General features: G+C 39.3%; 2 protein-coding genes across 3 annotated transcripts; both read right to left on the bottom strand.

The window, feature by feature from the left end:
• On the bottom strand, positions 1-1,225 carry LOC115435935 (transcription factor HES-5-like). 2 transcript variants are annotated; one of them, XR_003937756.1, is made up of 4 exons: positions 1,166-1,225; positions 948-1,034; positions 211-840; positions 1-128 (listed from the first exon to the last, which is right to left on the bottom strand). XR_003937756.1 is itself a non-coding variant. In XM_030158571.1 (3 exons), the coding sequence occupies exons 1-3, from the start codon at positions 1,208-1,210 to the stop codon at positions 340-342; spliced, it is 633 nt and encodes a 210-aa protein (XP_030014431.1). In that variant the 5' UTR covers positions 1,211-1,225; the 3' UTR covers positions 1-339. The 2 variants fall into 2 exon arrangements, 1 of the variants encoding a protein (XP_030014431.1); XM_030158571.1 differs by having other exon boundaries at positions 1-840.
• Positions 1,226-7,299: 6,074 nt separating this feature from the next.
• On the bottom strand, positions 7,300-8,826 carry LOC115435977 (transcription factor HES-7-like). Its single transcript, XM_030158629.1, has 3 exons — positions 8,739-8,826; positions 8,554-8,649; positions 7,300-8,412 (listed from the first exon to the last, which is right to left on the bottom strand). Exons 1-3 carry the CDS (start codon positions 8,781-8,783, stop codon positions 7,927-7,929), a joined length of 627 nt encoding a protein of 208 aa, XP_030014489.1. The 5' UTR covers positions 8,784-8,826; the 3' UTR covers positions 7,300-7,926.
• Positions 8,827-13,814: the final 4,988 nt, after the last annotated feature.

Below are 13,814 nucleotides of genomic sequence, written 5' to 3'. Positions count from 1 at the left end.
ATTTAATATATAGAAAAGAATGTGTCTCACCATAGCGAGACATTAAGAATAAATTAGTGTGCAAATAGACATGTTATATATGTAGGAGAATATGGAATGGTTTAGGGTGGGGTCTCCCCCTCTGGTACCTGAGAGGACAAACCAAAACACAGGACACGGACCACATGGAACAGGAATTAGAATATGTCTGAACTCATCTGTCACACTCACCTCAGAACCAGCGGACTGTGGACCGGACCGGGCTCTTTCAGAATCAAATAGAGTCAACAGTAACTGGAACAAACACTGAACTTTTTCATCAGCGATTCTTCTAATAATAATATTTAAAAGTTCAGTTTCTCAGACACTGCAGGGCCAGGGTCTCCACAAAGACTGGCCCACAGTTTGGTTCTGGGTCGGACTCACAGATTTCTGCTGCTGGTTGGTGGGGGGGCTTCGTGGGCCTGTGTGGGTGTGGATGCTGCTCCTCACAGTGAGGACAGGCCTGTTCAGTCTGTACCTCTGGAGCAGCATCCGAACCACAGACCTGGAAGACTTTCTGTGGATCAGAGAGCTGGAAGGACCCGCTCCTGGACTCACGTGGACCCCCGCAGGATCAGAGTCTGATGAACCGGCGAAGCGAGCGGACAATGTGGCATTCAGCGCCGCTCCGAGACACACACCGTTTCCGTGGGGTCCCAGGAACTGAGTGGCTCTCTGCATGCAGGCGGAGTATCCGTGCTGGAAGGAGTGTTGGTGGTCTCCTCCAGGTCTGCTCTGGGCTCTTTGAACAGTGTTCTGCAGAAACAGGACCGTGTGCTCCAGAATCTCAGCTTTCTCCATCCTGCGCCTGGGATGCTCCTGGAACAGAAACAAAGAGTTCAGCAGTAATGTCAGAACTAAACCCACTCCACGTGACCGTCGGGGAAAAGTTCCCACCTTTTTTTTTTGTGTGCTGCGGTATTTACCTGTCCTTGGAACAGCAGAGTCCGGAGGTTTTCCAGACTGCGGTTCATTCTCTCTCTGCGGCGTCTTTCCACCTGAGGTTTGAGCATCTACAAGAGGAAAACAGAACAGGCTTCACACACACACACATTTAGTCACAGGTAAAGAGGAGTGACGTCACAAATAACAGTCCATTAACTTCATTCATAAAATGGAATGAAAATAGAAATGACCGCAGTACCTTTCTTTTGGCCTTGGCATCCTGTGAATCTTGGCTCAGTTTCATGTTTTCTCTCCAGTACCTGTTAACACTGTGTCACTTCATGCTGAGTGAGGTTTTATAAGGGCGGTAGGCGTGGCCTTAGACCACTCCCACTTCAATCTGCAGTCTGTGCTGTTCAATCCATCGCTCCACCCAGTTCTTACTACATTCGGATTATTTTTGAACAAACAAGCGCCATCTTGTGAATCGTTTTTTTCCCCTTTCAAAGACCTAAAGAGTATCAGATTAATTTAAAAAAGTGACTGAAGACAGATTAAAACAAGTTTCACTTTTCATATGTAAATGTAATTTACTGGGCAGTAAACAGAGACATCCAGAGAAAAATAAATACAAACTGCATAAAACAATAAAAAGGAAACATGTTTTTAAGTATAAAAGTAACCTATAAACTAGTGAAAAGTCATCAATAATACAATAATTAATTTAATGTCCTTCATAATGATATTGCAGTTAGGATGTGTTTTTAAAAGCTTCATTAAGAGCATTACATACATACATACATACATACATACATACATACATACATACATACATACAGTACATACATACACATAAGACAATATTGAAGCTAAATCGAACTTAAAGTATGGTGTTTTTCCTCCAGAGTGCTTTCAATGTGAAATAGAGGAATGAAGTCATCCAAACAGACCTTCGGTGTTTTGATGGTGGCACATGCTCAGTTGGTTCTAAAGTCTCACATTGGTGTTGGATTGAGGTCTTCCTACTTTGGAACATGATTCACATTATTGTAATTCTCATTTAAACAAATAAATAAATAAATAAATAAATAAATAATAATAATAATAACAAATTTTATTTATTACCGTAAGGACACTGTACAACAAAGGATAAAACAGACAATGCATGAAATACAAAGAAGCAAAAATAGATTAAAAAAAAAAAGTAATTACAGTACAAATGAAAATGTAAAATGAAGGGTAAAATTTATGGTGGGTGAACTATTCTGAAAAGGTGAGTTTTGAGTCTGGATTTGAATATGGGGAGAGAGTCACTGTTTCAGATGGATGAACCCTCGTGTTTTATGGATGGAGGCAGTGTCACCACGGAAGAAATGACAATCCCCGACAGGATTCCCCTTCTATTTATCTGTGTCAGCAACAAAAGAATAGTGTTGATTATTTTTTGTCGTTGTTTTACTCTTGTTGGTCCAAATCTCTAACACAGACAACAGTCTGGTCATCTGCTTCACCTTTGATGCCCACTAATCCGTGGGCACGTGCAGCTGTCCAGTTTAGAATGAGGGCCACGCGCCTGAAGGTGTTACCGACCCCAGGTGTGACTCTTATTTCCATGTGTAAGAGAAACAACCAAACATCCTCCAGATCAGCGTGAAGCTCAGACACACGTCTGCGGCTGCGCACGAGCACATTCACACTTCATTGTTATGGAGGAAGACGCGTGCACACCGACAAAACCAGAGGTGAATAGAACACACCGTTTGGTCTGTAATCCCTAACAAAGGATTGGCCTGTGTGAAGGCACATTTACATGTCTGACAAAGTGAACCAAAAGGAAGTTTTTCCACCCCACTGTCACCAAGTGTTTGCTCCTGAAGGATGGTTGGTTTCTGTTGAGAGTCTGGTTTCGATGTAAAATGTAAAGAGTCATGAGATAACTTTGATTTGACGCTATATAAATAAAATTTGATTGATTGATTGAACCAGTGGATTTACCACCGTCCAAGTGAGAGAAAACACTTAGATTATGTTAGTCTTGATTCTATAATAAAATTTGACCGTAACAAACATACATCTTGCGTAAAATCTCCTTTTACACACTTTAACTTAACATGTCTTTGTGAACATGTTCTGGTGGTAGGGATTGGAATTTTAAGTTATAACAGGTGACTCAAATGTATCCTTCAGTACACTGTCAGAGTAAAAGTCATTTGTTATTCAGACGATGTTACATCAAAACCAAATGGTGGCACAATCCATAAAGTCATTCAAGTCAAATATGAGGGACTCTACCGACGTATCCATTCTAACAGGTAATAAATGTCTGAATAGGACGACCTGCTCCATTTTCCAACGAGAACCTGACTTGGAGTGGATTCCCCCATACTAGAGAAGCCTATATCTGCTAAATCAGCAGTGGATGGCAAATACGCATCTTTCCAACCATACAAAGATGAGAAAAACTGAATTGGAGTGGATTCTCCCACGTTTGAAAAAGTGAGAATATGCTGTTGTTGCTAGAGAATACGCATCAATAACAAAACGTTACCAGAAAAGCTAGTGCACGTTCAATATTTGATAATGGCAAGTGCAGTTTGTGCGTAAAATCTCCTTTTACGCACCAACTTACATACCAACATGTCAGTGTGGATTGGAATAGTACATTCTTAAGTACACGTACCTTAAATATACATAAGTACATCACCACTGACATCCAAAACAAAGTCCTTTTGAGACAAACGCGTGGGAATCAGGAACACACCACCCTCCAAACACTTTATGTGACGACGTATCGATTCTGACAGGTAATAAAATGTGAATAGAACGACCTGCTCCATTTTCCCACGAGAACGAGTCGGAGTGGATTCTCCCACATTTGCAATAATGATAATATACCGTTTTAATATTTTACCAGAGAAGTTAGTTCTGTTCTCTTGTTATTTAAGTCGTAATAGTAATTTGATTAATCAAATATTATTTTGCTTATGCACAGGAAAAATTAATGAGCATTTTTTCCAGAATCAAAAGTATTGTCCTCAAAAAGGGTAAATGTGGCTCTGTTTTGAGTTTGGAGAGCTCTACCCAAAGGCTATACTCTTTTTAGAGAGTGACCAAATGTCATCTGAGTAGAGTAATCTGAGTAAATTTTACTCAAGTAAATTTTAGTGAGTACATTTTACTCAAATTGTGGCAAATTTCCTGTGAAGAAACACGGTGCAGTTTTCAGTCCAAAACGCGTTTTCCTCACATCCATCTTCTCACATTTTACACAACTCGGCTTATGTTTAAATGTTTTAAATTTCCACATGTTTTTATGTCTATGTGTGAACCTCAGAGCCTCCTCTGGTCCAGACACACTCTGTAAATGACGCATCAGTTTTAACAGGTAATAAAGTGAAGGTAAGGCCTCCTGCTCCACGTTCCCACAGTGACACAGAGCTGGAGCACAGGATCCCACTGTCACACTGATAAAACATCTGTGTGACGGCAAATGTCAGCAGATAAACGCCATTTGACAACGTGGAAAAGTGTGACCATTTGCTTCGTGTACTGTAACCTTCAGTTTTACCACACTGGGTTAAGGCACTTTGTCGTGTCACTTTTCTTTCCAATGTCTAGGATTACATGCACAGTAATTTTCCACTTTTATTCCGAATTTGGCAGTATTCTGAATGCCAGGAGTGGGCTCTCCAAATTTGACATGTGACAGTATCATTTCTCCCACTGACCACAAAAGTGAGTTTTATTTTCATGCTTCCATTTCCACCAGAGAGGATCTTTGTCTTCACCCCACCTGGAGGAGACAAAGGCAACGTATAGAGCAACGAGTGTGAATTAGATTTATTTTCCGAATGCACTGTACATGTCCAAACAATCCTCATAAAACCCGAATATATAAATATGCATATTCACATGTGAATCTAAATGCTCCAACTGGAGGTGGAATTCGGGATGTGAGTCAGTTATTTTAGTTCAGTTCTGTGCTGTATTTGGTCTTAAATGTCATTTGACTATAAACCACCTTAAACTCCATTAAACTCCTCTATTGTCTTATCGCTTTGTGGACACGCGCAGCAACTCAGGCAGCACGCGCCCACCGTGCACCGAGTTCCACCGTGGACGCGCCTAATAAATATCAATTGAACTACTGGTTTTAATAAAATCTACAGCTATGGCTTTAGTTTGGTTGAGCTTCTATCGTTTGTTTTTTTTTTTTTTACCGTCTGAAGCACTAGAATGATGAGGGGAGCAGTAAAAAAAAACTGTCCAAATGCCATAATTATCGAACGATTTGGCCACATATCGTTAGCACGCGGCAGCATTTATTAATAGCCTATATAAGATAGCATAAAATATGACAGAGACAACTTAAAATAAAATAGTTAACTCCACTGTAACAGGGCGAATATAAAGTTACCAACAATATATTGTGTGATTGTATACATACCAGAACAGTTTCTTGTCCTTCCAGGGTTATTTGTCCACAGAGACGCGCGCGTCTGCATCAGCCTCACGTTCGGATCCTTATAGGCTATGAACCCAAAACTGTTGTGATTCATGAAAATCTCCAGATAGTGATTTTTATTTTAGCACTGCTTCGTTGTAGTGTGTTTTGTTTGTTGTGTTTTCTGACTTTATAACGGGTCTGACATAATTCTGACGTCAGCGCGCGACTACTGTAAGTCGCACGCGCCAATAAACGATTAACCGGAACATTTTGAAGACTGACTCTGACTGTGGGAGGAAAAATAACGAGGGATCTGTTTTTGCTTTTAACGGTGAAAGAAAATTAACGCGCACATTTTCGTCAATGATCCAGCTGAAGACGGACACATGACAGATTAGATTGTCCTCATCAACAAATAAACATTTACTTTCCATTTACTTTCACCTGAATGTAGATGTCATGCATCTGAAGAACATTTTATGGAACTTTAGTACAGATGTCCTTGGGTGTAGGTTTTACGCACGGCCTCGCGCGTAAAAGAGTCCCTTTGTGGATGTATTTGTCATTGTTTGTTGTATACTGGTGTTTCTAACTTCACTTCAGACTGGTGCGGCCAGTAGGTTTTCTCTATATTTTTCTTTTTATTCCCAACACATTCATGACCCGCTATTTATATCAAATAGGTCAAATGTGGGCGCGTTCCTTTCAAACAGTTATCAACAATATGCGATTCACAAGTGAGTGACAAAATGCTTAAGTGTGGGAACCTGAAAGCCCACAAACTTCCACGCACACTTTTGTTCACGATGTACTAATTCTAACAGATAATAAAAGTGTGAATAGAACTTCACTGTCATTTTCCCACGAGAAAGAGCCACGACACCCGCGCTGCAGTTACAAAAAAGGGTGTATCTATTGGCACAAATACTGCAGTTATATGTAAATAGGCTATATGTGCATATGTACATATGTCTTATTATTGACACATTAATTATAAAATCAGATGAAATGGCCTTTTTCTGAATAGAGAAAAGTAACCTAACACGGATTTGTCGTATAAGGGTTCCTTCTGTTTCATAAAAAGCTGTGCAGTTCAATGTTTGCGCAGTTTGTTTTTTTTTTTTACCAGATAAACAATATCCAACAGCTGCCATCATTACAGATAAAATAACCAATTCAAGTAAAAAAGTGAATAAGAGTTGAGGTAAAGTGGGAGGCCTGGTTTTTGTGGATGGGTTTGAACTGTGGACTGTGGGGTGTGCGCGCACAGAGCACTGCTGAAGCCCCTGTGGACCAGCTGCAGTCTGACTGAACTGAGCAGGTGTGAAAATGGGTTTGGTTTCGTAGGATCTAACACCGGACACGCGTGGAAAACAGCATGACAAACAGGTTCGCTAATGCTAATGAAAACAGACTTGGAGATGGACGGGGGTCGTTTCCACATGATTCGGACTCATTGGTTTCATTGCATTAAGACCGTTAACTTTATTTTGATTTCGAAAGACATTATATACGATATGGCTGACTTAGAAATAAACTATTAAAATATTTGGTGGAAATGTGTTTTTGTGATTGAGCTTAAAGGGTCTCTGAACTTCAGAAGTAGTCATAATATCAATTAAAATATTTCTGTCTGTGTGGACAGATGTTGTGTGGTATTTTGTGGGTTTGTAGTTGAACTGCATAAGGCCTGTTATGGTTTTTGTTCTTGCATCCAAATCCATGTTAATTGGGTGTGAAGGGTCTTTGGTGTGTCAGAGGTGAGACCTCATGGTCAGATTTCACACCTGAAGGATGTCAGTATCAGAAAGACATGGTTCACACCAAGGACTGGAAAGGATGTCAGAGACAAGACACATGTGACCACAACTTCAACAAATGACCCGACGACAAGCAGATTTATTTTACATTTTATTTAATATATAGAAAAGAATGTGTCTCACCATAGCGAGACATTAAGAATAAATTAGTGTGCAAAATAGACATGGTACATATTTGAAAAACACAGTGTACATGGAGATGCCAACAGGCACCAAGGCACAGGGTGAAGGCGATGCGGGAAGAAGGGGGGGCTGTCCCACCCTCAAATCTGAGACCTGGTACCTGAAATGTGACAGACGGACACTCGATCATGATCCACTTCAGTACCACACACCTGAACCACAGCAGAAGAAGACGGGACAGATGGAACAGGCCTTAGCGCATGTCTGAACTCATCCCTGTGATACTCACCTCTCAACTCCCACAGCACCAGCGGACTCGGGACTGCTCGGCTCGGTTCGGATCCAGCAGCACGTCTCTCAGTCCCAGTGTGGACGAGTCCCTGTGCCTGACTGAGCTCACTGAGAAGCGTTAAACAAGAGGGGTCTACCCTATACACATACATACATGGACACATGAGACGGTTATAAGTTATTTACAGCCTGGAACGGACCGGTTCGGTTCGATGATCAGAAATCACAGGCATTATTCACAAGGTTATGATGCAAAATGTTTTTTTCAGGAACAATATACACGACACCAGTGAACTGTGAAGGATTCATAGTCTTTAAAGTTCAGGGTGAGTTTGGTGATCAGGGCCAGGGTCTCCACAGAGGATTGTGGACCAGGACCCTCTGAGACTGTGTGTCTTCCCGGAGCTGGTTCTGGTTCTGCGTCTGTTGGGCTCTGGGGACCTGAGGGGTCAGGCGGTAGGGCTGAGGGGGGGGCTTGGTCCTGACAGGGCCCTGTCCCTGCGGTTTGTGTCTGGACTTGAGCCTCAGCATCCGGAGCAGGGACCTGGCCCGCGGCAGGGAGCTGGAGGCGGCCTTCATCTTCTGGAAATGCGCAGGATCGGAGCCGAACCGAACCAAGGTGGCGTCCAGAGCCGGGCCGAGCCACAGCCCCTTCCCCTGCGGCCCCAGGAACTGAGCGGCTCTCTGCAGACACGCAGTGAAGCCGTCCTCAAACGGGTGTTTCTGGCTTCCGTGGTCTGCTGTCTGGTGTCCAGGGGCGGACTTCTGCAGAAACAGGACCGTGTGCTCCAGGATCTCCGCCTTCTCCACCCTGTGACCTCCACCCTGTTACAAAGCACCAGCATCAGTTGACAAGAGCTTTACATGCAGAAGGTCTGCTTTAATGTTTTCTGTGGTTTTCACTGAACTTAGATCACATATGTGTTCCTGAAATGAGCCTCTGGAGGTGAACACCTCATGGTTTACCTGCGGCTGTTTCTCCTCCATCAACATGGTCCTCAGACGCTCCAGACTGCGGTTCATCCGCTCCCTCCGACGCTTCTCCACCTGCGACTTCATCAACTGCAAAATAAAGACATACTTTACATTAAGCAGTCAACCACCACATGTTACCTGCAAAGAACATCTGAAATGCATTGTTTTCTCTGTACCTTTTTGTTTCTGGTCGCATCCTCGGGTTCCTGTAACAGTTTCATGGTGCTCAGTGGTCCGATGTGTTCTGTCCAGACAAGAACCAAAACCAACTGCCTCCTTCCACAGTCTGTGGATGATGAATGAAGCCCAGGGCTCGGACCTCTTCTTTAAAACCTCCTCCCTGCGGCTCCTCCTCCTCGCACCACTAGGGGCCAAAGCACCAGAACCCCACCCACAGCCACACCCACAGCCACACCCAAAACCACGCCCCCACGAGCCACAAGGGAGGAGAGTTCAGACTTTTTATTGTCTTGTTCTCTTTTATGTAAGACCGCTAATGTAATTTGGATATTTGACCATAAAAGTTTATAGCAGCTTGAAAGAGCAGTCAGGCACAACATACAGTAAACTGAGGAGTGACAAATAATTTACAAAAATAAAAGCGACTCTTGTACCCGGGAGGCCGTGCGTAGCAGCCATGCGTAAAGGCATCTTTAAAGTTCCAAAAGTTTTTCTTCAAAGACGGGATAGCTACATTCAGGTTTTTTGTTTTTTTTGCTTGTAAAAGACGATAGTTGGATTTATTTGTTGATGAGAACACTTTAATCTGTAATATCACCATCTTCAGCTGTTTTATTCATAAATACAGAAAAAACAATATTCGAGCATCAAAAGTCATCAAAAACAATGGTTATGCAATCAAGTCCTAACTCCTGTGTGTATCATGTGACTAAAACAGACAGAAAAGAAAACATGGAATGCCTAAAAGCACTGTTTCTGTCAGTACAGTGATAGATATTGACGTGAGAACTGAAGTGATTTTGGTTATTATCAAGAAAACATGGAAAATGGATAGATATCAGCTCTGAAATTAAACTACTATGAACTATTTTTGTTGTTATCATTATATTTGTCCAAACAAATGTACCTTTAGTTGTACCAGGCATTAAAATGAACAAGAAATTAAAGAAAACAAGGGTGGTCTAATGATTTTTTCCGCGACTCTATGTGTGTGTTTATTTTTCGTCAAAAGCAAAATATATCACAGACAACACAAAACCTATTTAATACATCACAATGTAATTGAAAGTAAATTGCTTTAATTTCGATCATTATAAAAAAAATTTTTCTATTTCTATTTAACTTCCCGAGACCCATGATGTCAGCAAAGTACAAGGTTTTTTGTTTTTTATTAAATAAGGGCCTATATTGGAAACATCATGATGCAACAGTTTTTTCAAATGCAGATTTTCAAATTTTATAGAAAGTCCTTTGTGGTGGACATTTTTTTGTTTTTTTGTATAAAGTTGTAAAACTCTCGTTCACAAATGTGGACAGAAAACCCATAGCTGGGTCATAGGAGGTTAAAAAACAACAACAAACAAAACCTTCTGTTTTCATCTTGCTTTTCCTCAGACTTCAGAGAATGGTTTGTTCTTGGGTCCGTGCTGCTGTTCGCGCCATTTACGAACCATGAACCATCTGAGAGTTCCACTTCTGTCTGTACAGTCTTCTGTGGTTTTCTGCAGGTTCATTAATGCACCACAACACTAGAAGAGGGATAAAAGAATTATTATAAATTGAACATTTACCGCTGGATCATCCTGTTATCTTACTGATCCATGACATCAGGCGCATGAACATCATTTTCAAAAGGATGAATCATTTTCACGCAGCCTCTTCCACGTGAATCTGTCTCACTCAGCACGCGCTCATCCACGGCAGGTGCCACAGTCGCATTCACACTTGGTCCTTTTGCATTTGTTAGTCGGTGACACGGGAACATTTTGCATTCACACCCACGTGTCATTCTAGACCACACGTGCCATTTGGGCCACTGTCTCGTGCTGGCGCGCCGTTTTGCACCGTCAAGCTGTTTGCCATTTGGTTGTGAAAACCTTTTGATGCTCAGAAGTCACCGTGGGAAAGACCACAGACCGAACACACCACATTTATGACTGTCTGGAGCAAATGAGCCCCGGTGGAGCAGACTGAAGTCCACCTGGAACACCTTCACAACCTTTTGTTGTTAAATCAGTGTTTTTTACATTTTGCAGATTTTCTTCAGGTCTGATGCAAATGACAATTAAAATGTTTTTCAGCACAATAAACATACAAGTTTCAATAAATGGTATCAGTTGTATTACCTCCAAAGGGCATATACAACACTGGTCTAACTTATTTTCTACTTTGTTTTATGTTTGTTTTTTTGTTTTGTGTTTTTTTTTGTTTTTATAAATCTGATCTGTGAAGTGAATGTATTGTAAAGTGAACTGGACACTTACAGACAAATATCCCTGTTGAGTAATATCCAGTCATTTATCCATAAAATTTCAAAATTTTTGACCCAATACTATATTAACCCTTTCATGCATAGTGGTCACTACAGTGGACAGTTATTCTACAGCTGTTCCCTTGTATAATTCATGGGTTTTGTTGTTTTAGTTGCATATCAGACAACACAGTGGACGCTCATGCATCATCTCATACACTGTAATTCACACAATTACTGGTAAATACTTGATGAACCTGATCTGCAGTAACATGTTTGAGAGTAAATCAATTGCTATTTGTTATTAGACTGTAATTACTAGTTTTTTTAAACAAAAAGTTAATATATATATATATATATATATATATATATATATATATATATATATATATATATATAATGTCCATGAAGTGAGTAATAACATATTAGAGTATGATAAAATGTGAGAAAACATCAGATTAGCTGCATTTAAAAATAATTATTTCATAGTTTTCACACAGTATATCACTTTCTGATATTGCATTTAAACCTCCTAAGACCCAGGAAATGTCAGCAAAGTACAAGCTTTTTTTCTTTTTTATTAAATAAGTGCCTATACTGGAAACATCATGATGCAACAGTTTTTCCAGATGCAGTTTTTAAAATTTTTATTGTGGTGGACAGTTTTCTTTTCTTTTTTTTGTATAAAGTTGTGAAACTCTTGTCCACAAATGTGGACAGAAATCCCATAGTTGGGTCTTAGGAGGTTAAATACATGTTTCTTTTCTTCAAAAATTAAACAAATGCTGTCCGGCTGAGTTGACATTTTTGAAACCCCATAAAAAACAGGTCCACAGAAAATTTCAATGACATTGTTTTTTTCATGCCTAAAGAGGAATAAAACACTCAGGAAAAAAATCTTGACTAAGGGTTCATGCATCAAAGGGTTAAGCAAATGGGGATTTTCTGGATCAGTGTAATTAAAAAGCTCTGCTAATGCACTATAAGCACATATTTGACCCATTTGAACTTTTAAGGAGATAACACTATAATATAATACATTTATGTCTTAACCCAGCAATGCATTTTTGTTCCCTGTATGGTACAAAAGTTTCACAGCTTTACTAAAAAAAAAATAAATAAATAAAAAAAACTGCAAAGGACTTTCGATTAAATAATGCATCTGGGGAAAAAAAACTGTTGCATTAGCCTGTTTCTGATCAAGACAATGACTCAAGGCAATCTTTCTTAAATGGGGGTACAAAGATCCCCAGGGGTACTTGGAGAATTTTTTGGGCAAAATACATTAGTCATCATGTATTGAATTCAAAATAAATATTGAGATTTAATTTTGAAATATAAAACACAATAAATACATTCATATAATAAAATTTACACTTCTGACCTTATTTAATTTCAATATTTTTAAAAACTCTGAGCCCCCCCAAAGCTTTGGTAGCATTTTAAGAACATTTCTATTTTATATTATTCAAAATGAGCTGATCTGAGTAATTAAGTTTTTTTTGTCGATGAAAAGTTATTTTATTCATTTATGACTGATTAATTTATTTTTCTGATCGATGAAAGAGGGCACTTTTCAATTTATATGTTGCACCCAAAACTTACTTAAGCTTACTTAACTTAAGATTTGTAATTTTTTTATGTACTAAAGTTAAATATATGTTGTTTGTTTGCAAAATTTTGAAAATAAAAACAGACGTCTTTGGCACAGGAACATTTTTTTTTTTCTTTTTTTTAAATCAAAAATGCTGAAGGGAGAGTTGGAGGTACTTGGTTAAATAATATAGAATTCAGGGGGTACTCCACTGTAAAAAGTTTAAGAGGTTCTGACTTGATGTAAAACAGCCAATAGCCAAATGAATGAATGAATATTGTTATTAAATGACAATTAATAAGAAAATGTGGTGATTACATAAGTGGGACATCAGAGTTTACTTTCATTGATGTGAAAAAACAAAGTCGTAAATGGCTAAAGTCACTATTTTAGAAGTTAATGTTATTTACTTTAAATCTGTTTTTAACTTCAGAGTTTTCTGTAACCAGTGGGATTTTGAAAATGTTTTATTATTTATGAAAAGCCAGTGTCAGAAAACTGTGGTCTGATTTAGTCCTGTTGATAGTTTTATTTCAGTTGGAGTTGAGCTAAATGTAGACATCTGCTAAAATTGTGGATTGTTCCTTTAACCCATAAAGACCCAAACATCCACCATCGGCCAAAATCATCTACTAATATAAACAGTTTAATATCTGTTGATCCACTAATCCATGTAAATAACTGATGTAAAATGCAGTTTGCCCCATGTGGACGTTCAGAGGCTCTGTAGTGAATGTGAAAACACCATCATCTTCTACAACATTGATTCACCAGTAAAACCCATGGAGTTGGATCAATGACAGTGAATGGAGATACTTGGTTTATGTTCAGTTATTGATAGATTTTACTGAAAAAAAGTAATTTTTTCTCAAGTTTTCTGTTTTTGGTATGAAACCCTCAAATGTAATCTCAGCGTGATGATTAAAGTACGATTAGTATAATAAATATAGGAAAATACCAGATTTTTCTTGAAAAAAAAAGCAAAATGGAGAGGATAATATTATGATAAATGGTGATAAATCACTTAAGAAAGGTTAAACAGAGAGGAAAAAAATAATTTGGGAACTGCCACAAAAGTAGCACTGGGTCTTTATGGGATAAAATGTTTAATTCCTATTGATCCACTAATCCTGTCAATACATGTAAATAATTCAGGGAAAACATAGTGTCATCTTTTCAGCAAGATCAGATGTCTTTTTGGATGCATCTATAGTCTCTGTAGTGAAC

The sequence above is a fragment of the Sphaeramia orbicularis genome, chromosome 16 (genome assembly GCF_902148855.1).
Source record: "Sphaeramia orbicularis chromosome 16, fSphaOr1.1, whole genome shotgun sequence".
In the NCBI taxonomy this organism is placed as follows: Eukaryota; Metazoa; Chordata; class Actinopteri; order Kurtiformes; family Apogonidae; genus Sphaeramia; species Sphaeramia orbicularis.
The sequence above is the reverse complement of the archived record's forward strand: the minus strand, read 5'-3'. Positions and strand labels throughout refer to the sequence as shown.